Source organism: Heterodontus francisci, chromosome 16 (genome assembly GCF_036365525.1).
Source record: "Heterodontus francisci isolate sHetFra1 chromosome 16, sHetFra1.hap1, whole genome shotgun sequence".
NCBI lineage: Eukaryota > Metazoa > Chordata > Chondrichthyes > Heterodontiformes > Heterodontidae > Heterodontus > Heterodontus francisci.
In genome coordinates, this window is record NC_090386.1 from 30,485,297 (window position 1) to 30,512,568 (window position 27,272).

At 42.5% G+C, this 27,272-nt stretch overlaps 1 protein-coding gene across 3 annotated transcripts in view; it reads right to left on the bottom strand.

Moving 5' to 3' along the window:
• slc35c2 (solute carrier family 35 member C2) overlaps positions 1-26,686 on the bottom strand; it is a 43,460-nt gene extending 16,774 nt beyond the window's left edge. Inside the window, exons 1-4 of one of the 3 annotated variants that reach the window (XM_068048072.1) lie at positions 26,385-26,686; positions 7,080-7,230; positions 1,775-1,838; positions 924-996 (exon numbers count right to left, since the gene is read on the bottom strand). In XM_068048072.1, the coding sequence (XP_067904173.1) occupies positions 924-996; positions 1,775-1,838; positions 7,080-7,230; positions 26,385-26,504 (408 nt within the window). In that variant the 5' untranslated portion in view covers positions 26,505-26,686. Of the gene's footprint in view, positions 1-923; positions 997-1,774; positions 1,839-7,079; positions 7,231-21,761; positions 22,388-26,384 lie in introns of those variants that run through there. The other 2 variants (XM_068048073.1, XM_068048074.1) reach the window with 2 other exon arrangements.
• Positions 26,687-27,272: the final 586 nt, after the last annotated feature.

Here is a 27,272-nt window from a genome sequence, read left to right on the forward strand (position 1 = left end):
CGAGTCAGTGCCGACCATCAACCACCCATTTATACTAATCCTACACTAATCCCATATTCCTACCACATCCCCACCTGTCTCTATATTTACCTACCACCTACCTATACTAGGGGCAATTTATAATGGCCAATTTACCTATCAACCTGCAAGTCTTTTGGCATGTGGGAGGAAACAGGAGCACCCGGAGGAAACCCACGCAGACACAGGGAGAACTTGCAAACTCCACACAGGCAGTACCCAGAATTGAACCTGGGTCGCTGGAGCTGTGAGGCTGTGGTGCTAACCACTGCGCTACTGTGCCGCCCATAAAGTGTTGGGGTCCATCACCATCAAGGCTCACCCATGTAAACAAAGTCACCTAGCAAGATGCTAGAGGCACTTTAGTGCCTATGGGATCATACTGCAGTACTTCTGGGAGATGGAAGAAATAACAAAGGCCACATATACAATGCTTCACTTCCACAATGCCTGTATACAACCTCTACACTCCCACTCAAATCCAGATCAACTATTATCTCCTTGCATACAAACACACTTCCAAAGACCCCCAATCACATCGTCAACAAGGTTCTTCACCTCTAAACCTCCATCCTCTCCTAGGTCACATCAAATTTCTCCCCAGCCCCCATTAGTACATGGGCTTCCCTCTTCCCTAATTCATCACTGTGCTGAAATCAAGACCATGTCCGACTCTAGCTTTTTCTTAACCTTCCTTAGTCTTCTCTTCCTATAGGCTTTGAAAACACAAGCATGTCATAGGTTCCAACACTGCTTCCTGATTTACTTTGTCGAGCTATTCGGCCTAGCTAGTCCTACACAATGGCCTCAGTTCCTCAACTACTAATGGATACCTACTTATCACATGTGCGGTAAGATTGGTTCCGATAATGGTATTAACTGGTAGCTGAACTGACAATGCTTACCAATTTCTCTAGTTTGAATACAACTGAAAATAATAAAATAAATAAGATGGCAGTTGATTTTGTCATTGTGTACCTGAAACAAAGAAACAGCAGCAATTAGAACCAATCCAAGGAGGGAATATACATAATCTTAGTTATAAGCAGTTAGAATCAATGCAAGGAAACCTCTTCAACATGTGTTCAGCTGAGAAATTAGTCATCCTTGATGATGTGAAGACCACGAGGATCTGGTGAGGTATTGGGACTACAGATCAGGACAGTACCAGGTTCAACCCTTGATTTCTGCTATTTATTGCCTGAACTACATGAACCACAGGGAAAGTATGTTCCCTTTTGGTGGAAGGCCCAGACACAGTTAAACTATTTCAAGGTGCTTCAAAGAAGCATAATCAGACACAGAGGCAAAGAAGGAGACATCCAAGCGACCAAAAGCTTCATCACAGAGGTAGGTTTTAAGAACTGTCTTAAAGGAGGAGAGGTGGAGAGTTGCAAGGAGGGAATTTCAGAGCTTAGAGCCTTGTGAGATAGTGCATAGATCACAAAGATGCTAAAAGGTTTTAAAACCAAGTTTTTAAAAAGTCCAGCCACACTCCTCCTCGCCCTTGGAGAAATAACTCAGCATTAAATAATCAGCACTGACTGATGGTTATTATTGAGGATCATCAGGGTCTCATACGTCAAGGATTAGTTGAAAAGCACATTAGCAATAACCTCATAACTAAAAGCTTATAAAACTCCTTGAACAAAAGCAGTTGATTGTGAATATATTCATTCAAACTATGTTAAATCATGCTGACAATTACATTGTCTCAATGTCACGACCAATCCCAGTAGCAAGATGGGTGACTTACAGTGAAACTGTGATAAACAGGAAGCTCCAATTAGACAGTCCGATGTCCAAGGCAGTCACCAGGGCTGTAATAGAAAGATTTTTAAAAATTCAGTAGGAAAAAAATCAGCACAATGATGTTGATTGTTAAATGAATCCAAGATAAACAGTGAGGAATTAAACTCGATGTATATCCTTTTCTTGATAGTTTATTCACAGGCTGCAGCATTACATATCTGCCTTCTGTTCACAAACACTTGTATCCAGCAGGCTCTCTTTATATTCACTTCAAATCCGAAATTGAACAATGCCCTTCAGTTGTTTACCTTTAACAACATAATTAACCATTAACATTAATCATCAACGCACTCTTTGTCTTTACCTTTGCCCCATGATCTCCTTGTCAGTTATTCTCTGTGACCCTCTGCCCTATCAACACCTTCCCATTTGTTCACTTTTGCCCCACTCCCACTTTATTTGCTTAAAACTTATTACATTTCTAACCTTTGCCAGTTCTGATGAAAGGTTACTGACCTAAAACATTAACTTTGCTTCTCTCTCCACTGATGCTGCCCACCTGCTGAGTATTTCCAGCACTTTTTGGTTTTATTTCAGATTTCCAGCATCTGCAGTATTTTGCTTTTATGACATTAATCATCAGTTGATTGTTTATGGTTTTGCTAATGGATGAAAACATTGTGCTGTACGATTATCAGCTTCCCATGCTAATCCTTTTTGTACCTTTTTATGCTTTTCTTTTCATATAACACAAATTGTCTGTTTGCCTCACCTACATCTTTTTATCTGAGACTTTCTAGTATTCTTTCTGGAAGATTCTTCTTGCCTCACTTCCCAATGTTACTGTACAGCTTTCATATATGTGCATTACCAATATTCAATGTTATTGTTTTCTGTTTCCCTTCTCACATCTGATAAGGTATCTACTAAAACTCACATTCACAGCCATATCTCCTTCCTCAGCAACTAGCCTGGATTTCTGCCCTTCATGTTTCAGGTCCACCTATCATTACATCATCAAGATGTGAAGTGTTTCTTGAACCACTGCTTCCCAAGGTACATGCTCAAAGCCATGCACCATCACTTGCACACTCTTAAACTGTCTTTTTAGCAGAACCAACTCACTCTCTTTCAGAGTTGTCCTGGTCCACAGTTCCACGATCATGTTTTGACTCATGCGGCACTTTAACAATAAATATTTTTTTATTCCTTTCAGGTGTCAAGGCTTGCAAGCTTCAACAACTCTAAGAAACCAAATCCCCTCAGGATCATCCTCCGCCATTTCCGCCACCTCCAGCATGATGCCACTACCAAACGCATCTTCCCCTCCCTTCCCCTGTCAGCATTCCGAAGGGATTGTTCCCTCCGAGACACCCTGGTCCACTCCTCCATTACCCCCACCACCTCGTCCCGTCCCATGGCACCTTCCCCTGCAATCGCAGAAGGTGTAATACCTGCCCATTTACCTCCTCTCTCCTCACTATCCCAGGCCCCAAACACTCCTTTCAGGTGAAGCAGCGATTTACTTGTACTTCTTTCAATGTAGTATACTGTATTCGCTGCTCACAGTGTGGTCTCCTCTACATTGGGGAGACCAAGCGCAGACTGGGTGACCGCTTTGCGGAACATCTCCGCTCAGTCCGCAAGCAGGACCCTGAGCTTCCGGTTGCTTGCCATTTCAACACTACCCCCTGCTCTCATGCTCACATCTCTGTCCTGGGATTGCTGCAGTGTTCCAGTGAACATCAACACAAGCTCGAGGAACAGCATCTCATCTACTGATTAGGCACACTACAGCCTGCCGGACTGAACATTGAGTTCAATAATTTCAGAGCATGACAGCCCCCCATTTTACTTTCATTTTAGTTATTTTTTCTTTTTTTTTTTTACAATCTTTTTTTGCATTTATTTCATTTCATCTTAGTTTGTTCAGTTTGCTTACCCACTGTTTTTTTTTTCAGGTTTGCACTTGCTGCTGTTCAATATATTCAGTGCATTAATACCTAATCTGTACTAATGCTTTGTCTTTCAACACACCATTAACATATTGTTTGCCTTTGCTCCATGACCTTTTGGTCAGCTATGTGGCCTGGTCCAATCTACACCTCCTTTGTTATCTCTTGCCCCACCCCCACCTCACTTGCTTATAACCTGTGACTTTTCTAATGTTTGTCAGTTCCGAAGAAGGGTCACTGACCCGAAATGTTAACTCTGCTTCTCTTTTCACAGATGCTGCCAGACCTGCTGAGTGGTTCCAGCATTTCTTGTTTTTATCCCTCGGGATACTTCTTCTCCCTTCACTTTCCTCTGATCTATCCCTCTTTCCAATCCCACACTCCGCTGCGTTTCCATTATCCACTCAAAAGATCCCAAACCATCCGACCTCAGCTTCGTCCCCTTATGCTCCTACCTCATGAATTTTGAGACTGGCACAATGCTGAGTTCTTCCATCGCCTTCATCTCTGCACCCACTTCTTTGGACAGGAGTCTTCCTCTGCACAGTGGACTCCTTCTCCCATTTTCAGAATTTTTGGTCCATCTGGACCCCTCCCTCAGGCCTCTTACCCTTTCAAGATCTTTTCATCTCAATTTCTCTGCTCCGCCCACTCACTCTAACCTACCTTTCTCTGAACATGCAGCACTCCATTCTCTCAGGTCCAACCCTGACACTGTCATTAAACCTGCTGACACGGATAGCGCTGTTGTCGTTTGGCAAACCGACCCCTACCTTGCAGAGGCTAAACACCAATTCTCAGACACGTCCTCCGACCTCCCCCTGGACTGTGACACCACTTCTAAATATCAAGCTATTGTTTCCCATACTGTAAAGGGCCTCATCTCCTCTGGAGATCATCCCTTCACAGCCTCCAATCTCAGTCCCCAAAGCCCATACAGCCCGCTTTACCTCCTTCCCAAGCCTCCTATCTGGAGTCTATTGTTCGTCCCTTATCCAGTCTCTAGTGATCAACCTGTGACTTTTCTGGCACCCTCTGCACTTTTAACTGTTTCCTAGCCCTAACCGTCTCCTTTTCACAATGAACGTCCGATCCCTCACAATCTCCATTCTCCACGAGGATGACCTGGAGGCAATCCACTTCTTCCTTGAACAAAACCACCACCCTCCTCTTCCTGGCTGAACTTGTTCTCACATTAAACAACTTCTCCTTTGACTCTACTCACGTCCTCCAAATAAAAGGTGCTGTTATGGGAATCCATGTGGGTCATAGCTATGTCTGACTTTTTGTGGAATACATGGAACACTTTGTTCCAATTCTACTTTGGAATCCTCTTTTTCCAGTACATTGATGACTGTATTGTGCCACTTCTTGCTCTCATTCAGAACTGGAAAATTTAATCAACTTTGATTCAGACTTCCACCCTTCCCTCGCCTTCACATGGTCCTTTCCTTGGCTTCTCGACTTCCATTTCTGGGGACAGACTGTCAATCGATATCTACTATAAGCCCACTAATTCTCACAGCTACCTTGATTACACTTCCACCCACCCTGCTTCCTGTAAGGACTCTATTCCATTCTCCCATTTTCCCTATGTCATCGCATTTGTTCTGACAATAAAACGTTCCACACCAGTGCTTGCAATATATCATATTTTCATCAACTGAAGAATTCCCCCCTTCATGTCCATCCCACTTCTTGCACTTCTGTTCTCACCCCTTCCCCTCCCTCCCAGAACCACAATGTCCTCACCTTACATACCACCAGCCTCCATTCAATGGATCATTCTCCGCCCCGTCAGCATGATGCCAAATACATTTTTCCCCTCCCCTCCCTTTTTAACATTCCGAAGAGACCTTTCCCAATGCCATTCCTGGCTCATTCCTCAACACCCCTCCCCTTAACACCTTTCCATGCAAGCACAGGAAATGCAACACCTTACCTTCACCTCCTCATTTTCCAACATCCAGAGTCCCAAACACTCCTTCCAGATGAAACAGCCACTTACTTGCAATTTAGTATAATGTATTCGTTGCTCACAGTGTGCTCTACTCAACATCGGGGAGACACTTTGCTGAACACTTCTGTTCTGTCCACAACCATTTTAATTCTCTGCTCCGCTCCCACTCTGACCTCCACCTCCTCCAACAGGAGCTCGAGAAACAGCATTTGATCCTTCAGCTAGGCACTCTGCAGCCTTCCCGACTCTACCCGAGTTCAACAATTTCAGATTATCATCATGGCTCTCATTTCCACCATCCCCCACCCCGCCTAAACCCAGAGACAGCAGCTACTGGTAATGATTGTGCTGTTGCCATTTTGCCATTTACATCTCAAGATCCATCTTTTGTTTCTTTAGTTGTCCCATTATCACCACTTTTGCCTTAAACCATTATTACTTTTGTATTTAAACCACTCCTGCTTTCCAACCTATTGCAGACCTTCCTTCTGGCTCCTGCCTCCTCCCCTCCCCCTTTCCCTGCCTCATTACTTGTTTAAAATCGGTTACATCTCTTACTTTTTCCAGATGCAACGAATGGTCACAGACCTGAAACATAAACTCCTTCTCTCTCCATAGATGATGCCTGAACTACCTAGTATTTCCAGCATTTTCTGTTTATATACTCAATTCCTAAGTTTTAACTTCATTAAAAAGCCAATGTGTAGAGCAAGATGGGAGTCATCACGTACCATGTCAGCAATGGATACAGGCACTGGATGAAGATAGGTTGCCTAGGCCCAATATGTAGAGAGAGAGAATTGGTGGTGGGGGGGTGGGTGGAGGGGGGTGCGGGGATGAAGGAGGTGAGCTGAATCAATGAGACTAGGCAACTAAAAGGGGCTGAGTTTTGGTGGTTTCAGGCCCAAGAACAATTAGAAGGCCACTTTAAAGTACTGAGGACTAACACTTGTGGAACAGCCTGTGGTGTTGTTTTACATACTTGCAACAGTGACACAATGTCTGAAGCATTGCCTCAGGCTAATTTGACTTCTTACTGACTTCAGCATCGCTCCAGCCTGGTGTCAAGCCACATTTTAAAAGTGTAACAAACCTTAAACTTTATAGCTTAAATTTTTCACTGGTTTAAATGCAGAAACCTGTCCATATTCTCCCAACATGAAAAATTAATTGTTTGGCTTACATCTAAGCGCGCGCACACCTTGTGCTACTTTTGAGATATGCTCAGTGTGATTGACAGCCAGCAATATAACTACAGTGTGCCAGCTGAAAGCAGCCTGGAATCTGGTCCCACACATCTTTGTGAAACAGACTCTCAATCTACAAATTTCACAGATTGATATTGCCTGGTGTGGATGACAAAGAGAGGAAGCAAGAGTAGGGAATAATGTTACCTGTGGCAGCAACCCTCTTCATATACAGTTTCCATGACAGACAGATGTGTGATTTGCCAGTACACCACGAAGTGATTATTCGGCTTATTCCGGAGAATACAAAGATCATCACAAGGTGAACCAAAGTCATGAAGATAGGGTAATGAAAATTCTAAGAAACGAGGAAAAAATAAATTACTTAACATTAAAAAACAATTATAAATGTCTGGTGATTTCACTGGGAATTTGGATTACCCATTGCTCTATAAATGACAGGAATGTAAGACAATGTACAGCACATTGTATTATGTAATATATACTGTCCTAATCAACTCATTAGATCAAACTGCGGCCCTTTAACATCATAATGTCCAACTGCTAAATACAGAGCGAGGTCAGAATCCAGGGCGAAATTCTGAGTTTACTTCTACTTTTTGATTTTAAAAGTATTTTTGCAAAGATCAGAGGTTGAAGGAATTGCAAACTTTAAGACAGCAATATATTTTCTATTGCTGGGATAGTTTCCTGTACATTGTTGGTATGGTTCTTAATGAATACTTTGCATCTGTCTTCACAAAAGGGAGACGATGCAGATATTGTAGTTGAGGAGGAAGAGTGTGAAGTATTGGATATGATAAACATAGGGGGAAAGGACGTATTAATGGGATTAGTATCCTTGAAAGTTGATAAATCACCAGGGCCATTAGAAATGTACCCTAGGCTGTTAAAGCAGCAAAAGAGGAAATTGCAGAAGGTCTGACCATCATTTTCCAGTCCTCACTGGATACAGGTGTGGTCCCAGAGGATTGGAGAACTGCTAAAGTTGTACCTCTGTTTGAAAAGGGAGCGAAGGATAGACCGAATAATTACAGGCCAGTCAGTCTAACCTCAATGGTGGGCAAATTATTGGAATCTATTCTGAGAGACAGGATGACCAGGGTATAGGGTAATCAAGGTTAGTCAGCATGGATTTGTTAAGGGAAGATCTTGTTTGACCAACTTGATCGAATTTTTTGGAGTAGTAACAAGGAAGATAGATGAGGGTAGTGCAGTTGATGTGGCCTACACGGGTTTTTCGCAAGGCTTTTGACAAGGTCCCACATGGCAGACTGGTTAAAAAGTAAAACCCCACATGATCCAGGGAAATGCAGCAAGTTGGATACAAAATTGGCTCAGTAGCAGGAAACAAAGGGTAATTGTGGATGGGCGCTTTAGCGACTGGAGGGCTATTTCCAGTGGCGTTCCGCAGGGCTCAGTACTGGGGCCCCTACTTTTTGTGGTATATATTAACGATTTGGACGTAAATGTAGAGGGCATGATCAAGAAGCTTGCAAATGATACAAAGATTGGCTGTGTGGTAAATAACAAGGAGGATAGCTGTAGGCTGCAGTAAGATATTGGTGGTCTGGTCAGATGGGCAGAAAAGTGACAAATGGAATTCAACTTGGAATAGTGTGAGGTGATGCATTGGGGAGGTCAAACAACGCAAAGGAATACACAATTAATGGGAAAATACTGAGAGGTGTAGAGGAAGTAAGGGACCTTGGAGTGAATATCCACAGATCTCTGAAGGTAGCAGGACAGGTCGATAAGGTGGTTAAGAAGGCATATAGAATCCTTTCCTTTATCAGCCAAGGTATTGAATATAAGAGCAGGAAGGTTATGCTGGAACTGTATAATTCATTGATTAGGCCACAACTTGAGTACTGTGTGCAGTTCTGGTCACATCATTACAGAAAGGATGTAATTGCACTAGAGAGGGTACAGAGGAGATTTACGAGGATGTTGCCAGGACTGGAAAAATGCAGCTATGGAGGAAAGATTGGATAGGCTGGGGTGGTTCTCCTTGGAACAGAGAAGGCTGAGGGGCCTCGATAGAGCAGAGGTAAAGGGTCTATTTACCTTCACAGAGAGGTCAGTGACGAGGGGGCACATTTAAAGTGATTGGTAGAAAAAGTAGAGGGGAGATGAGGAAAAACTTTTTCACACAGGGGGTGGTGGGGGTCTGGAATTCACTGCCTGAAAGGGTAGTTGAGGCAGAAACCCTCATCTCATTCAAAAGGAGTCTGGATATGCACCTCAAGTGCCATAATCTGCAGGGCTACAGACCAAATGCTGGAAGGTGGGATTAGAATAGGTAGATCGTTTTTCAGCTGGCACAGGCACGATGGACCAAGCGGCCTCTTTCTGTGCCTTAAACTTTCTATGATTCTATGAAAGCGATTGCCACAATTTTTTGAAACACGACAGAAATTTGCATGTAAACAGGCACAAGGAACAAAGCATACACTGCAGGTGCTACTTTTAATCTCTGGCCTCCTAATCTCGAGAGACAATGGGTAAGCGCCTGGAGGTGGTCAGTGGTGTGTGGAGCAGCGCCTGGAGTGGCTATAAAGGCCAATTCTAGAGTGACAGGCTCTTCCACAGGTGCTGCAGAAAAATTTGGTTGTCGGGGCTGTTTCACAGTTGGCTCTTCCCTTGCGCCGCTGTCTTTTTTCCTGCCAACTGCTAAGTCTCTTCGACTCACCACACTTTAGCCCCGCCTTTATGGCTGCCCGCCAGCTCTGGCGAACGCTGGCAACTGACTCCCACGACTTGTGATCAATGTCACAGGATTTCATGTCGCGTTTGCAGACGTCTTTAAAGCGGAGACATGGACGGCCGATGGGTCTGATACCAGTGGCGAGCTCGCTGTACAATGTGTCTTTGGGGATCCTGCCATCTTCCATGCGGCTCACAGGGCCAAGCCATCTCAAGCGCCGCTGACTCAGTAGTGTGCATAAGCTGGGGATGTTGGCCGCCTCGAGGACTTCTGTGTTGGAGATACGGTTCTGCCACCTGATGCCAAGTATTCTCTGGAAGCAGTGAAGATGGAATGAATTGTGACGTCGCTCTTGGCTGACATACGTCGTCCAGGCCTCGCTGCCGTAGAGCAAGGTACTGAGGACACAGGCTTGATACACTTGGACTTTTGTGTTCCGTGTCAGTGCGCCATTTTCCCACACTCTGTTGGCCAGTCTGGACATAGCAGTGGAAGCCTTTCCCATGCGCTTGTTGATTTCTGCATCTAGAGACAGGTTACTGGTGATAGTTGAGCCTAGGTAGGTGAACTCTTGAACCACTTCCAGAGCGTGGTCGCCAATATTGATGGATGGAGCATTTCTGACGTCCTGCTCCATGATGTTCGTTTTCTTGAGGCTGATGGTTAGGCTAAATTCATTGCAGGCAGCCGCAAACCTGTCGATGAGACTCTGCAGGCACTCTTCAGCGTGAGATGTTAAAGCAGCATCATCAGCAAAGAGGAGTTCCCTGATGAGGACTTTCCGTACTTTGGACTTCGCTCTTAGACGGGCAAGGTTGAACAACCTGCCCCCTGATCTTGTGTGGAAGAAAATTCCTTCTTCCGAGGACTTGAACGCATGTGAAAGCAGCAGGGAGAAGAAAATCCCAAAAGGTGTGGGTGCGAGAACACAACCCTGTTTCACGCCACTCAGGATAGGAAAGGGGTCTTTTAATTATATACAAAAAATATTAGTTTGTTCTTCTCTCCCAAATGGTTATTCTGAATACGCAAGCCTAAATAGGAAGGAGCAACAGGTATTCAATCTTAGTGGGGTATCACAGTTGATATCTGCACCTACATACTTTCCACATTGTGAGTCAGCGGACAGCATCTCAGAGCTGATCAACAAGGAGTCGGAAAACCAAATTAATGTACAATCTCCCCAAAGTCCATACAGAAAGTTTCAACCTCTCCTTTAGGTAAGAAAAAAATGCAGAAGGAAATGAGCAGCAAGCAGATCAGGGGACCTCTTGTAGCCCCCTCTAACTGTTAGCTTGACACAGTTGGGAGCTGATCATGAGCAGTATTCTGGTCGATTTCCCCTTCCAAGTCCATGGACCTTGAAGCCAATTGAAGCCTTGAACACAAAAATCAAGGCGGACACTCCAGTGCATTGGTGAGGGACTGCTGCTGCACTGTCTGAGGTGCTATCTTTCAGATGAGTGGTGGGGTGTTGAGTGGGGGAGTTGCATTACTGGTTAAGGAGAATATCACAGCTGTACTGCGGGAGGACACCTCGGAGGGGTCATGCAGCGAGGCAATATGGGTGGAGTTCAGGAATAGGAAGGGTGCAGTCACGATGTTGGGGGTTTACTACAGGCCTCCCAACAGCCAGCGGGAGGTAGAGGAGCAGATATGTAGACAGATTTTGGAAAGATGTAAAGATAACAGGGTTGTGGTGGTGGGTGATTTTAACTTCCCCAATATTGACTGGGACTCACTTAGTGCTAGGGGCTTGGATGGGGCAGAATTTGTGAAGAGCATCCAGGAGGGCTTCTTGAAACAGTATGTAGATAGTCCAACTAGGGATGGGGCCATTCTGGACCTGGTATTGAGGAATGAGCCCGGCCAGGTGGTCGAAGTTTCAGTGGGGGAGCATTTCCGGAACAGTGACCATAATTCCATAAGTTTTAAGGTACTTGTGGATAAGGATAAGAGTAGTCCTCGGGTGAAGGTGCTAAATTGGGGGAAGGCTAATTATAACAATATTAGGCAGGAACTGAAGAATTTAAATTGGGGGCGGCTGTTTGAGGGTAAATCAACATCTGACATGTGGGAGTCTTTCAAATGTCAGCTGATTAGAATCCAGGACCAGCATGTTCCTGTGAGGAAGAAAGACAAGTTTGGCAAGTTTCGGGAAGCTTGGATAACACGGGATACTGTGAGCCTAGTCAAAAAGAAAAAGGAAGCATTTGTAAGGGCTGGAAGGCTAGGAGCAGATGAAGCACTTGAGGAATATAAAGACAGTAGGAAGGAACTTAAGCAAGGAATTAGGAGGGCGAAAAGGGGTCATGAAGTCATTGGCAAACAGGATTAAGGAAAATCCCAAGGCTTTTTATACGTATATAAAGAGCAAGAGGGTAACCAGGGAAAGGGTTGGCCCACTCAAAGACAGAGGATGGAATTTATGTGTGGAGCCAGAGGAAATGGGCGAGGTACTAAATGAGTACTTTGCATCAGTATTCACCAAAGAGAAGGACTTGGTGGATGATGAGCCTAGGGAAGGGAGTGCAGATAGTCTCAGTCATCTCATTATCAGAAAGGAGGTGGTGTTGGGTGTCTTGCAAAGCATTAAGGTAGATAAGTCCCCAGGGCCTCATGGGATCTACCCCAGAATACTGAGGGAGGCAAGGGAAGAAATTGCTGGGGCCTTGACAGAAATCCTTGCATCCTCATTGGCTACAGGTGAGGTCCCAGAAGACTGGAGAATAGCCAATGTTGTGCCTTTGTTTAAGAAGGGTGGCAAGGATAATCCAGGAAATTATCAGCCAGTGAGCCTTACGTCAGTGGTAGGGAAACTATTAGAGAGGATTATTCGGGATGGGATTTACTCCCATTTGGAAACAAACAAACTTATTAGCGAGAGACAGCATGGTTTTGTGAAGGGAAGGTCGTGTCTTACTAATTTGATTGAGTTTTTTGAGCAAGTGACGAAGATGATTGATGAAGGAAGGGCAGTGGATGTTGTCTATATGGACTTCAGTAAAGCCTTTGACAAAGTCCCGCATGGCAGACTGGTACAAAAGGTGAAGTCACACGGGATCTGAGGTGAGCTGGCAAGATGGTTACAGAACTGGCTCGGTCATAGAAGTCAGAGGGGATCAGTGGATGGGTGTTTTTCTGAATGGAGGGATGTGACTAGTGGTGTTCCGCAGGGATCAGTGCTGGGACCTTTGCTGTTTGTGTAAATCTGAGTTCTTTTTGCCTTCAGTCTGGTTCAGTAAATATACCGAGTCGGATGTGTAGGTAAAATCAATTACTTTATTTGCGCAGTCGCCAGCGGACTTACTCTGAGAACAGTGGCACTGACTCCACCAGAGTCTGTCGGGTCCCCCCCCAGAGTAAGTGAAGTTTGTGATACAGGTACTACTGTTTATACATTAAGATTCATGCTACACCTCCTTGTTTAACCAATCAGTGCGGTACAATTCGACTTCACCCACGTGGTGACATGCAGTATATCTGTTACTGAGGTTACAATACACTCCATTCTCAATACATACTTGTTACTAATAAAATATCGTTTTGTATCAGCAAGATTAAAAGAAAACAGACATTAAGACAATTAGCAAAGGAAGAGGAGTTAGGAACAAGATACTGATTTTGATTCCCACAGATACTGCTTTTGCTTCCCACAATTGTCATAAGTCCTGGGATCCTGTAATCTCTATCAAGTCACATCATGAAGTAACACCAAGCAGCAACAGTATACAGTGATAGTGTGGCCTTTCATTCCTTATCATCACTCACACAGGGATGGCCAGCATCTCTCACAGGAATCCATTTGTTCCAAACCACAAGGAGTCACACAATCAAGTCATGAATGAATAAATGTCCTTGCAATTACCAGTGCCTGTAAGTTTATACGATCTCACACTCTCAGCCTTTACTTTTAACTATTTCATTGCAGTTTCTCAAGCTTTAAATCATTTCATCAGAGCTCAGCAAAGTGACTACTCCTAACTTGGCTATATTTCCCATCTAGCATAGTGCCATGTCGTTCTGCTCACTTCCACATTCCCCCCTTTTATCATTCTATGATAACCTTCTCTCTACTGATCAACTTATATATGATTATATATATTCACTAGGAATATATGGATCTATTTACTCAAATAACATTTAAACAGTATAATATAAAAGCAAATATAAAAAACTCAGCAACTGCTGAATCTGAAGGGTAGGCTGAGCCACCCTCTAACAAGGGGGCGTGTATTAGCCTGGTCGGTATGTTTTGCATTCTAGCCTTTCCCTAGGATTGTCATGTCTGGGTGATAAGAAGAGTGCTGTTGAAGTACAATGTCTCTCTCTCTCGCTGTACCAGCTGCAAGGCCAAGTTGCCTCTGCAGCCCTGAAGTTATGAAGTCATTTCTGATAAGCTGTCCCTCCCTACAGCACTGGAGCTAGCTTGTTAGCAGTACATGACTGATTAATTGTTTCATCTTAAATGTTCCCATGTAATTCTGTTCTTAAAAATTCTAAAATCTAAATTCTGTTCTCGCAGTCCCCCCTTCGATTCTTCAAAACATTTTTAAAAGTCAATCCCTTCATCCCACCTAGGTGCCTTTATTGGTCTCTATTTGTCTAGAAACAGCCTTCAACACCCAGAGGGGTCGCACTCAATACGTTGCCTGCTTGTGCCATAAGAGGGGCCTGCGGGAACTCTGTAAAGGCATAAGTTTTGCAGGGGCTTCAACTACTTTCTTACAACATAAAAGGTGATACACTTGTACAATTACAATTTCATTTGCAAAGCAAAAGCATAAGCAGTGTAATATTGAAGAAAGCACAATTTAAACATCACTATTACATAATCAATCAATTGTGCGAACATAATACAGTCGCAATTTCATTCTTAGAGTATACTGATCTTTCACTAATTAATTTTAACAATATATGAATAGGTTATACATTTACCCTTGTGTGGCATAACTAATTGCCTATCCATTTATAGAGTAAGTTCGAATACAGATTGCTTTTTCGGGTAACTGTCCAACCTGTGTTCATACATCCTCTTACATCGCCTAATTAATTTCTAAAGTTGCCAATTTAAGTAGGTCACATATAACACCATGATACCCAAAACCACTATCAGGACATGGGAGATAATTCTAAACCAGGGGTGTATCTGCACGTCTGACCCCCAGTTCCATAAGTCCTCCTGCCAGGTAGAATCATTTATCTCATCAATCTCATCTTGTTGCCTCTTCGACTGTTGTTCCAAATTGTATTACACTACAGCAATGACTTCTAGCTGCTGTCTCTCTTTACCCAAGCGTGTGGGCAATGGCTGAATAGTCAAATCCTCCTTAATACTTTCTGTCACAGTTATTGTTTCTGTCTTTTGCTTATGTATCTGTACCAACTCCATCTTCCCTACTCGGGTTGGTATTTGTGGGTTGAACCAAAATGTACTGTTGCTCACCGGACAAGTCCGTTTATGTCCATACTGGTACTCCTTCGCTGTGGTGGCTAAGCGATATCTCCCCTTTCCCATATAGGCCACATGGGTTAGCTCTGACAATGCTTTCCTAGTCTCCATGGTGTAATTTACAGTGGCATTAAACCCACATTTTGATTCTGCCGTTTTATATTTAGGATGAGGACGTATGACCACCTGGTTTTCCAGACTACACTCAGACAATGGACAATATTGTTCCAATTACCTCTTTTCCAATTTCCATAACATAGGGTAAAATATCATTGTATTTTATGTAATCTTTCCCCTTATCACTCCTGTATTTTCTACTTTGTATAATTGCATCCCTAACTTATCTCTCAGAATTACAGGTATTCCCAACACTACTCCAATACTCATAGATCCTGTATTTACACATTCCTGATCTTTCCATACTTTAAATTTTCTGATTTGGCACCTGGTAATTTTATCATTTGTGTGACTAGTTAAGTATTCCAACTGGGTGTCATTGATCCAAACTGGCACCTGTCTTGCATCAATTTGCCTCGAATTTTCTCGAATTTGTTCTAACATTCACAAACTGTATGTACTACAAACACTCTCATTATTTGAAATGTCACTGTTCATTAATATATGTTACCGGTTACTAAAATAATATTTCTAGATAGACAAATTGTCTCCCTTGCCTTTGCTCTGGTTTTCATCCTCCTTCGCTGCACATAGCGCCTGTATGAATGGCAAGCTAGTATGCCCCATATTATGGCCAGTATTAACTGTATTTTACTATGGAGGCACCGGTATTGAATCTGGTAGCAACGTCATTAACTATCCCACTCTTTGTTCTATAAAGCTGATCCTGGCCTCTAAATCTGGTGGCACCCATGGCATCAGCAGCCTGCTGCATTACAATCTTACTTAATACACTATTATATTTCTTGCCTGTTCCGTACAATATCCCGGCATTTGAGATATTGACCAGGGCAGGCACAATCTCATGTTTAACATTATCATACAACGCTTCCCCTGGGCTCGATGTACCCACACACATCCATGTTCCTTTCAACTTTCCTTATGATCTGTTGCCCAATGGGAGGGGCACAAATAATTCCAAAGACACAGCTCTCAGTTACCCCTTCCCCTTTCTGTCTGGTCACGCAGTTAGCACGGTCATCTGTGGAACACCGTACACACTTCCCATCCAACATGTTGTGCAATGCCCCATAGTTCATATAGTCCATATTAATACTCCTTTCATTAATCCGTTGTGCATCCATTACCGGGTCTTTGTTCTTCAGGCCCCACAGCCACTGCAGTCCGGTTCTTTCCCATTCGCCACTAGTGGTTATATCTGTAATTTAAACACACTGCCCTGGTGGTCACCAGGTGTTAGTACTTGTCCATGTTGTGAGTATCCTCCGATGAGGGATACATGTCTACCTGTGGGGACCGAACATGTCCTGGGGAATCCAGGAGTTAATTTATATTCTTATCATCTCTACTCTTTTGAAATTATCTATATGGTCCCGTTGTACTCAGGTTTCGTTCCCCACAATCCTTGCCCAGTTAGTAACCCATCTAATAATAGTCCAAATGCCTATTAATACTACCATTATTCCCTTGATTATATTTTTTTTTAGTCGGTACCATGTATTTCTATCGGCCCTTCCCTTTACCATTACTTTGCCTTCCACAACAGGCACCTTTGTCTGTTCCTCTATCATGTTTCTATAGAACCTCCTGCCTCACCTTATGCAGTTGTCTGCACAGCTCCTTCACAAATCTTTAACTCTTTCTCTTGCGGGTCCTATTTCCTCACTACCTGCTACGACATACCTTGGCAGTCTCATCACCCTTCCTGTCACCGTATTCATCAAGTCCTTTCCTACTTTAGCTACACCACTCTGTCCTTTTTGTTCCTTTTTCAAAATATCCTTTACTAGCTGACTAAATGTTCTAACATTCTGGTCCACATTTTCCAAATCTATAGTATTGACAATTGAAGTTCCTGTATTAAGGACTGTGGCTGCGTCATTCACTAAACTATGTTTATGTCTCTTTCCCTTCATTATTCCCTCATTACCAAATTCCTGTCTCAGCAATTGTTACAGTAACCTTGTACAACTCTCGGTTCTTAGGACACCAGCCAGGTAGCTGGATATCTGACATATTCAATATTACCGGTACCAACTCAAGTTTTATGTTATCATATACAATTTTATTAGTTTTTATTATCGCAAGTCCATTTTCTGTAGTCAAGGCTGGGCAAGGGAGACCAGTCACTTGTGGCTGTTGGGTCGTAACCTTACTTGTTAGTAATCAAAATGTGGGGGTAATCGGGGTGATTGGTGCTTGTTGTCCGTTTGATAAATTTTGAATGCTGGTTTGATTGTTGGCTCCTTCCCTTGTACACCCCCACCAATGATTTTGACACAAAAGGTCCCTTGAGGGCCTTTGCTGTCAAAAGCTGACACACCTGGTAGATTAAATTGTCTACTAAAATAAAAGCAAAATACTGCAGATGCTGAAAATTGTCTCATTGATAAAGATGCTGTGATATTTGATGTCTGCAATTAAGGTCTTAAATTCTCAAAGCTGCTGGATCTTTTGCCGTGGCATCAATTCTCACATGGCCTGCCATCACCTGCTTAAAAACAACCCACAAAGAATCCATTGTGGCTCTGCCCCTGAGCCCAATGGGTTAATTTGTCCAATTCTATCTGTCAATTTAGAAATTTAAAATTTAACAATGTCCAATATGTATAAATTTTACTCTCAGCAATGCAAAATTGTGTGGTGGATTAAATGGAAAAACAGCAGCTGCAGCGGGGTTTTTTCAAGGGGCGGAGCAAAATTGTCTCAGCTGCGTCACGTTACAAAACCTTTTCCTTCTCTGATCGGAAAAAAACCACACTCCATTTTAATCTATTTTTTTTCAATCCTTTTGGTATCCTTAGGGTTGCTCGCCTTTGAAGTTGAAAATGCCACAAATGCTTCCGCTGCTTTCAAAATAACAAATCACATCTGCACACTTATACTGGTATTCCACTGTCATGCCACATATTCTGAACTCTCAGGTGATTTTATCAAAAGACCAAATATCAGCGGTGATGAAAAAGGGGGGGTGCTGGTGGTATCTATCTGAGATCTTTGCTTACCTCCCCCTGCAGGGTCCTGATGTCTCTAGTTATGGCCAGACTTTCAAATGTAGCTCTCTTTAACAACTCATAGCTCCAAGAGAAAACTATCAATTGCTAGTCTTATCTACACTTTCCTGACATTCACTGGAAAATTCGAGGCTTCTTGGAAATTAGCTGTTTATTTCACTATTTGTTTATCCCCAGAATTCCTTTATTAGCGCTTGCATCAGCCAGATCTGATTGCCAATTCCCATTAATTATAATTCTATTTCATTTTGAGCCCTGGAGAACCTTTACAATTAATATTAATAATTCCTTAAAACAGAAATCAAACATTTCCGTTTGATTCCAGACATTAATGTATATTGTTTATGTTTTTTTTTATCTTAGATGACATTTTAATTCCTTAAATAACTTGCCAAATTAAACTGGATTTTTGACATCTCAGATTATTCCAAATTCAAATAACAGTAAATTTCCCTTTGAATGCTTTAAATAACCATTCATATCAATTAAATTTTGTTTATCGATTCCAATTTCTTATGCCCAGACTTGGTTGTACTTTTTGTACGTTAAAGACAGAAGTGCTTGCAACTATCTCTCCTTCTGAAGCACTTTGTCTCATTGATAAGGATGGTTGCAGCAGGGTTAATTTCTTGCTTGTCTCCAAAGGGGGCGGAGCAAAGCATTCTCCGCTGCGTCGCTTTACGTAACCTTTTTTAATGGAAAAGAACTAAACTCCTTTTTAAATGTTTTTTTATCCTTAGGATTTTCAAACAACAAAATCTTTAGTAACATTATCAACTTCAAAGGAAACCATCTCCATCAGGAAAGACAGCATTTTAGATTAAACTCCAATTGTTTCCAAACTTATTTTTTTGGCATCTTTTATAAGAGGTTTCTAATCCAAGGATGATTATTTTTTTAACAAAGATGATTCCAAATTCCAATTCACTGCAATAATATTTAAAATCAAAACTGCCAATGTTATGTGAGTGAGTCCTCTGTCCGGAACCGAAGACTCCTCCAAAACATGAAATAATAAACTTGAAAGTTCATTGTGGCAACAAATGAAATTTCCAGTTCTTCAACTTAACAGGTCAATTAACCTTAATAGTATTAATTCAATTCAGACTTATTAACTTATACTACTTATTAACTACACACAGAACAGAATAGCACGTGCTTATTTTAAAAGATAGGTAAATTACGTCATTTTCTTGTTCTTTCTTCAGGCGCCTTTTCAAATGACTGTAATAAAACCAAAAACTAAAGTAAAAGTTATTTAACATTCTTAACACAAAATAGTCAACACCTGCTTCTTAAACAAACTTTAAACAGACAGAATCTTTCCTATATCTCCTTTGTTTATCCTTCTCTCCCTTAGACCAATATCCAATTCCTAACATTTGCTACTTAAAACAGTCAGTAAAACATGTCTTTAATTTAAACTCCAAAAAAAAAACTAGAACAGATTTTAAACTGGAACGCCAATTAAAGCAGGAGTGGTGCACTTCAAATTGGATTTCTGCCAAACATCTTCAGACCTTCAAGGCTGAAGCTTATCTCTTAGAAAATTGTTCATTGCCTTTTACAGTTGCAAAACCAGCTTTTAAAATCAAAATAAAATTTTAACTTAAAATATAGTTCAATTTTATATCCCATTCCTGGATGCACAACACTAAATTGAAATGAACACACTCAACAATCACTTTTCACACTCATTCAATTCCAAACAACTTTGAAAATTGATTTCTGTAATGGGTTACGAATTCAAAATACCAAATCTCTTTCAAAATTCCCTTTCCCGATGTCAAGGAACACACACAGGTTCAACTAATTCACAACCAAAACATGACTCAAGGTTCCCACAAAATATACACTTGTAAAAATAGAAAAAGTAACAGACTCATTCTCTCATCATTAAGGCCAGACAACAAAGAGTTAACGACAGTCAGTTTTACAGAACACAAGTTGTACAGAACAAAGACACAGTAACTTGTTTTTACTCTAAAACATACCTATCTTTAAAACACATATTTACCGTGGCGCTTCTGCGTCTTTCTCAAGGGGGCAAACGGACGTGGGTCGCCTTTCTCCAGAGGACATGATTTACTTGTCCCCGGGGACAACCCTTCCTCCTTACAAGCCGTCAAGCCCATTCTTCCTCTACTTTCTCAAACCCTCGTTCTTTTCTATGAATCAAGCAGCATTAAAACGAAAGAAAACAAACTACACAAGAAAACGAATAGACACAGTAACACAAACAAAGAACGAACCACACACAAGGAGACGAACATGGGACAGGGAATTTTTAGAGTCTTTTGGTTTCCCCCTTCACTAATCGGTATTCCTAATTTGAGGGCGTTTTCGTGCCAACTTGATAGGAGGATTCTATTTTTTTTTTCTCCTGACAATATTGTATCCATAATCCAATTAATTCTTTGGCCCTATTGCCTTTATTTTGTTTCCAGATTTTTTCTTGGGTTTTTTTTTAGTCACTTCCAAATCTTTTGTCCCCCCCAAGGGCCATTGGTATATTAATTTCTTATTTAAGGCTGCCGATAATTGTCTGAAGTCTTTCCCTTTATCCGGTTAATTATCACACAGTACTTGTAATGGGCAGGATGGATCACTTGTATTATCTAAACAGTTTCCCATATTCACAACTATTATCACAAACTATAATTACAACTATTATTACAAACTATTATTACTTACAAATTATCTAAACAGTTACTCACAATAAAAAATAAAACCTTAATCTCAGTCGTTCTAAAACAACCTCGCATAACCTTCAGTCGCGACCTACTTTAACCTTCAGTCGTAGTCAATACAACCTACTTTAATTCTACCTCAGTCCCCATCAGCCGTCCTCTAAAGAAACAGACTAAACCTGAGTGTCAGCTGTTCTAAAACGACACTGACTTCAATCACCCTTCAGTCGTAGTCAATACAACCTACTTTAATTCTACCTCAGTCCCCATCAGCCGTCCTCTAAAGAAACAGACTGAACCTGAGTGTCAGCCGTTCTAAAACGACACTGACTTTAATCACCCTTCAGTCGTAGTCAATACAACCTACTTTAATTCTACCTCAGTCCCCATCAGCCATCCTCTAAAGAAACAGACTGAACCTGAGTGTCAGCCGTTCTAAAACGACACTGACTTTAATCAACCTTCAGCCGTAGCTTAATACGACCTACTTTAACCTTAACCTCAGTCGTACCTACTTCGACTGACCCTTATCTTTTCTAATCCGCCAGACTGATCATTGATCTCGTCCAGACAATCTTACCTGACCATAAGCGAGTGATCAAACTTTTATCGGACTACGAGACAGGGGAAAACCGGCGTGGTCACACATCAACTACTCACGTCGGGGGCCCATTTCCTCTCTCTCCGTCCTCTACTAGTCTGATTCTGATTTCGCTGATGATCGGCGGTCGTCTGTTGAGATCCCACTTCTGACACCAAAATGTAAATCTGAGTTCTTTTTGCCTTCAGTCTGGTTCAGTAAATATACCGAGTCGGATGTGTAGGTAAAATCAATTACTTTATTTGCGCAGTCGCCAGCGGACTTACTCTGAGAACAGCGGCACTGACTCCACCAGAGTCTGTCGGGTCCCCCCCCAGAGTAAGTGAAGTTTGTGATACAGGTACTACTGTTTATACATTAAGATTCATGCTACACCTCCTTGTTTAACCAATCAGTGCGGTACAATTCGACTTCACCCACGTGGTGACATGCAGTACATCTGTTACTGAGGTTACAATACACTCCATTCTCAATACATACTTGTTACTAATAAAATATCGTTTTGTATCAGCAAGATTAAAAGAAAACAGACATTAAGACAATTAGCAAAGGAAGAGGAGTTAGAAACAAGATACTGATTTTGATTCCCACAGATACTGCTTTTGCTTCCCACAATTGTCATAAGTCCTGGGATCCTGTAATCTCTATCAAGTCACATCATGAAGTAACACCAAGCAGCAACAGTATACAGTGATAGTGTGGCCTTTCATTCCTTATCATCACTCACACAGGGATGGCCAGCATCTCTCACAGGAATCCATTTGTTCCAAACCACAAGGAGTCACACAATCAAGTCATGAATGAATAAATGTCCTTGCAATTACCAGTGCCTGTAAGTTTATACGATCTCACACTCTCAGCCTTTACTTTTAACTATTTCATTGCAGTTTCTCAAGCTTTATATTATTTCATCAGAGCTCAGCAAAGTGACTACTCCTAACTTGGCTATATTTCCCATCTAGCATAGTGCCATGTCGTTCTGCTCACTTCCACATTTGCAGTATATATAAATGATTTGGAGGAAAATGTAGCTGGTCTGATTAGTAAGTTTGCGGACAACACAAAGGTTGGTGGAGTTGCAGATAATGATGAGGATTGTCAGAGGATACAGCAGGATATAGATCGGTTGGAGACTTGGGCGGAGAAATGGCAGATGGAGTTTAATCTGGACAAATGTGAGGTAATGCATTTTGGAAGGTCTAATACAGGTGGGAGGTATACAGTAAATGGCAGAACCCTTAGGAGTATTGACAGGCAGAGAGATCTGGGCGTACAGGTCCACAGGTCACTGAAAGTGGCAACGCAGGGGGAGAAGGTAGTCAAGAAGGCATACGGCATGCTTGCCTTCATCGGTCGGGGCATAGAGTATAAAAATTGGCAAATCATGTTGCAGCTGTACAGAACCTTATTTAGGCCACACTTAGAATATCGCGTGCAATTCTGATCGCCACACTACCAGAAGGACGTGGAGGCTTTGGAGAGGGTACAGAGGAGGTTTACCAGGATGTTGCCTGGTCTGGAGGGCATTAGCTATGAGGAGAGGTTGGATAAACTCAGATTGCTTTCATTGGAACGATGGAGGTGGAGGGGCGACATGATAGAGGTTTACAAAGTTATGAGCGGCATGGACAGAGTGGATAGTCAGAAGCTTTTTCCCAGGGTGGAAGAGTCAGTTACTCGGGGACATAGGTTTAAGATGTGAGGGGCAAAGTTTAGAGGGGATGTGCGAGGCAAGTTTTTTTTACACAGAGGGTGGTGAGTGCTTGGAACTTGCTGCCAGGGGAGGTGGTGGAAGCAGATACGATAGCGACGTTTAAGAGACATCTTGACAAATACATGAATATGAAGGGAATAGAGGGATATATTGGCCCCGGAAGTGCAGAAGGTGTTAGTTTAGGCAGGCATCAAGATCGGCGCAGGCTTGGAGGGCCGAACGGCCTGTTCCTGTGCTGTACTGTTCTTTGTTCTTTGAGACGTTAAACTGAGGCCCTGTCTCCCCTCTTAGGCGCACACAAAAGATCTCATAGCACTAATTTGAAGATGACCAGGGGAGTTAACCCCGTTGTCCAAAATAATATTTCTCCCTCAAATCAACACAAAAAAACAGCTTGTCTGGTCATTATCACATTGCTGTTTGTGGGAGTTTGCTGCGTGCAAAGTGGCTGTTGCATTTCCTACATTACATCAATGGCTATACTTCAAAAGTACTTCATTATCTGTAAACTGCTTTGAGACGTCCAGTGGTTGTGAAAGGTGCTATATAAATTCAAGTCTTTTTTCTGTATGTTGCAACTTACTGCTGCATCAACTGAGATCAACGCAATCAACACAGAATATAAACTGAACTCTCGACATTCTTGCAGGTCTGGCAGCATCTGCGGAAAGAGAAGCAGAGTTAATGTTTCGGGTCAGTGACTGACCCGAAACGTTAACTCTGCTTCTCTTTCCACAGATGCTGCCAGACCTGCTGAGTGGTTCCAGCATTTCTTGTTTTCATTTCAGATTTCCAGCATCCGCATTATTTTGCTTTTATCCTAGACATTCTTGCCTGTGTAGTTTAGTACTTGACCTGCAATAACAACTGAGACGCAGGGTAGCAGTTATGTCTCCTAACTGCATCATACCACTCAGGAGATTCTTGTATAATTAAACAAACTCCAACCAATACTGAAGCCACGAAATACCAATCCTTTGACCCAACATTTAGAATGCAACAAACACATTTTAACCCTAGGGTTGGTTATTCTGAATTCACATCAGGTAGTTTAACCTGTGAAAACAGTAGGGAGTGTTGTTGCTGACAAACAATCAGGAGACTAACCAGAGAAAACCAAAGATAACAGATACGTCCAATAATCAAAGCAGCAAGCAAATAAAGTGCTTGTGGAGACAACATAACAGTGTCTTGCAACAGAGGTGCCGGTCAACAAGTACAATGCTATTAAACAAAGTAAGATTTAATACAAATCTTCCAAATCACCTTCACTTTAAAGGAAACACTATCATTTGTGATCACACATCTTTTTAACATCTGTGCCATCTGCATGGATACTACATCATCACAGTACTTGATTCGCTGGTAGATTCCTATCAAACAGAATTAATGTTTGTGCAGTTGGTCAAATCTCCCCTTCCCAATAAAGTACTTCTCAGGTCAGAAGGTTTGCTCATACAACTCAGGGACTTTTATAAAATGTCCTGCTCTTTTAAGAAAAAAATAAAATCACAGGTCAACAGGGGAGGTTTAAACACAACTGTTCTTCCCCAACACAAGGCTCAATCTGCAAATAGAAGTTCCGTTTTTTTAAATGACATTTATTACTTTGCCCTGAAAGCAGTGTCAATGGGATCCTTGGCTTGTGAGTCTTTGCCATAATTCTTGACAACACAGCTGCAGCCTACAACCTTGCAAGGTTCCTCTTCTCCATCTATTTTGCACATCCTGCGGGTTACCATTGACGAGAAACTGAACTAGAGCAGCCACCTAAATACTGTGGCTACAAGAGCTGGTCAGAGGCTGGAAATTCTGCAGCAAGTAACCCATGTCCTGATTCCCCGATGCCTATCCACTATCTACAAGGCACAAGTCAAGAGTGTGATGGAATACTCTCCAGTTGCCCAGATGGGTGCAGCTCCAACACTCACGAAGCTCAACACCATCCAGGATAAAGTAGCCTGCTTGATTGGCTCCCCATCCACCACCTTCAACATGCACTCCCTCCACAACTGCCACACAGTTGCAGCAGTGTGTACCATCTAAAAGATGCACTATAGCAACTCACTAAGGATCCTTCAACAGCACCTTCCAAACTCAGGACCTCTGCCAACTAGAAGGACAAGGGAAACAGGCACATCGGAACAGCACCCTCTGCAAGCTCCCCTCCAAGCCACATACCATCCTGACTTGGAAACATATTGTCATTCCTTCACTGTCACTGGATCAAAATCCTGGAACTCCCTACCCAACACCACTGTTGGTGTACCCGAACCAGACAGACTGCAGCGGTTCAAGAAGGCAGCTCACCACCACCTTCTCAAGGGAAATTAGGGATGGGCAACAAATACTGGCATTGCCAGTGACAGCCACATCCCATGAAACAAATATATTTTAAAAAATGCCTACCCACTCACCAAGTTTCATGTTGTCAAACCTTAATCAGGTTGAATCTGATGCTCTATCAACTTAATGTACTGCATCTGACCAGTCACCCGACAGGACACACAAGTGGGCTTCTCCTTTGTCCAGTGACAGCTCTCTCACCTCTGAATCAGAAGGTTCCACTTCAGAGACTTGAGCACATAATCTGGGCTCATACTTGAGTACAGTACTGAAGGACTGCTGCAGCCTCATGGTGAAGATGACGTCTTTCAGAGGATGTAAAAAGATCCCATTACACTATTTTTAAGAGCAAACAAACATACGAATTAGGAGCAGAAGTAGGCCATTTGGCCCCACGAGCCTACTCCACCATTCAATAGGATCATGGCTGATCGGTTTGTCTCTTCCTGGTTTCCTGGCCAATATTTATCCCTCAGCTAACATCACTAAAGCAGATTATCTGATTTTTAATCACACTGCTGTTTTGTTGAGCCTTGCTACGCTCAAACTGGCTGCCACGTAATAGTAGACAAACTATTGACATAAGATCGACATAAACGTTAACTCTGTTTCTGTCTCTATAGATGCTGCCTGACGAGAATATTTCCAACAATTTCTGTTTTTGTGACCAAACTAAAGTGCTTTGGGCTGTCCTCAGGTTGTGAAAGGTGCTATATCAATGCAACTCTTTACATTAATGGAAGTTGTGACTCTTTATCTGTCCAGAACCTTCACATCTTCAGGAAGAACAGAACACAAGCCCTCATCATGATGTCTGCGATTAGCTCACCTTCATCACCCACTTATTGTAGAAGGTAATCCCTATGGAGAAACAGTAATAGAACAGCACCAGAGTAACGGTCAGCACGGCTTTCCTCAGGAAGGACAGGCACAAGGCTAGCTCACTCATGGCCCAGCTACTCTCCTTCTTCTCCTCCAGTTCCAATGACTACCCAGGATCTCCCAATCCAGCTGACTCAAAGCTTGGCAGTGACGGCACTCCGCGGGCGCGTCCACCAGGCCACATAGCAACCTCCAGCCTCCATGCTGCAGACCCAGCTGCTAGGAGACGCCGTCAGTCAATCACTCTCTGACGTGGCGCCCCACCCCGTGCGCACGGCACCATGGGCAGAAGGACTCGGAATTAAAATGATCTCTTCTCCGGTTGAATTCTGGGGCCAGGTGCTTCTCAACCTATTGACTCATTTTAATCTTTATTCGTGCGAAAGAATTGCATTTTTGTCCTTTTCCATTTTTAAGTTAACAAACACATGAACCTGTCCCGGCGTTCCGCCATGTTGGTAAGGTCCAGCATTGTGGCTGCATTGAATTTACAGTGAGATGACTCAGTGTCAGGGCAATGGCAGGTAGATGGATATTTGTCACATCAGTTCTGATGAAAGGTCACTGACCTGAAACGTTGACTCTGTTTCTCTCTCCACAGATGCTGCCAAACCTGTTGAGTATTTCCAGCATTTTCCGTTTGTATTTCAAATTTCCACCATCCATAATATTTTGCTTTTGTGTTATATTTGTGTTCTCTAGTTTTGGTCTCCACCTGCCCACCACCTGGAGGGAACATTTCCACATCTATCCAATCAAATCCGTTTATAATCTTAAAGATGTGTATTGCATCACTTCTCAGCCTCTCTTTCCGAGATTACTGAGTATTTTAAAT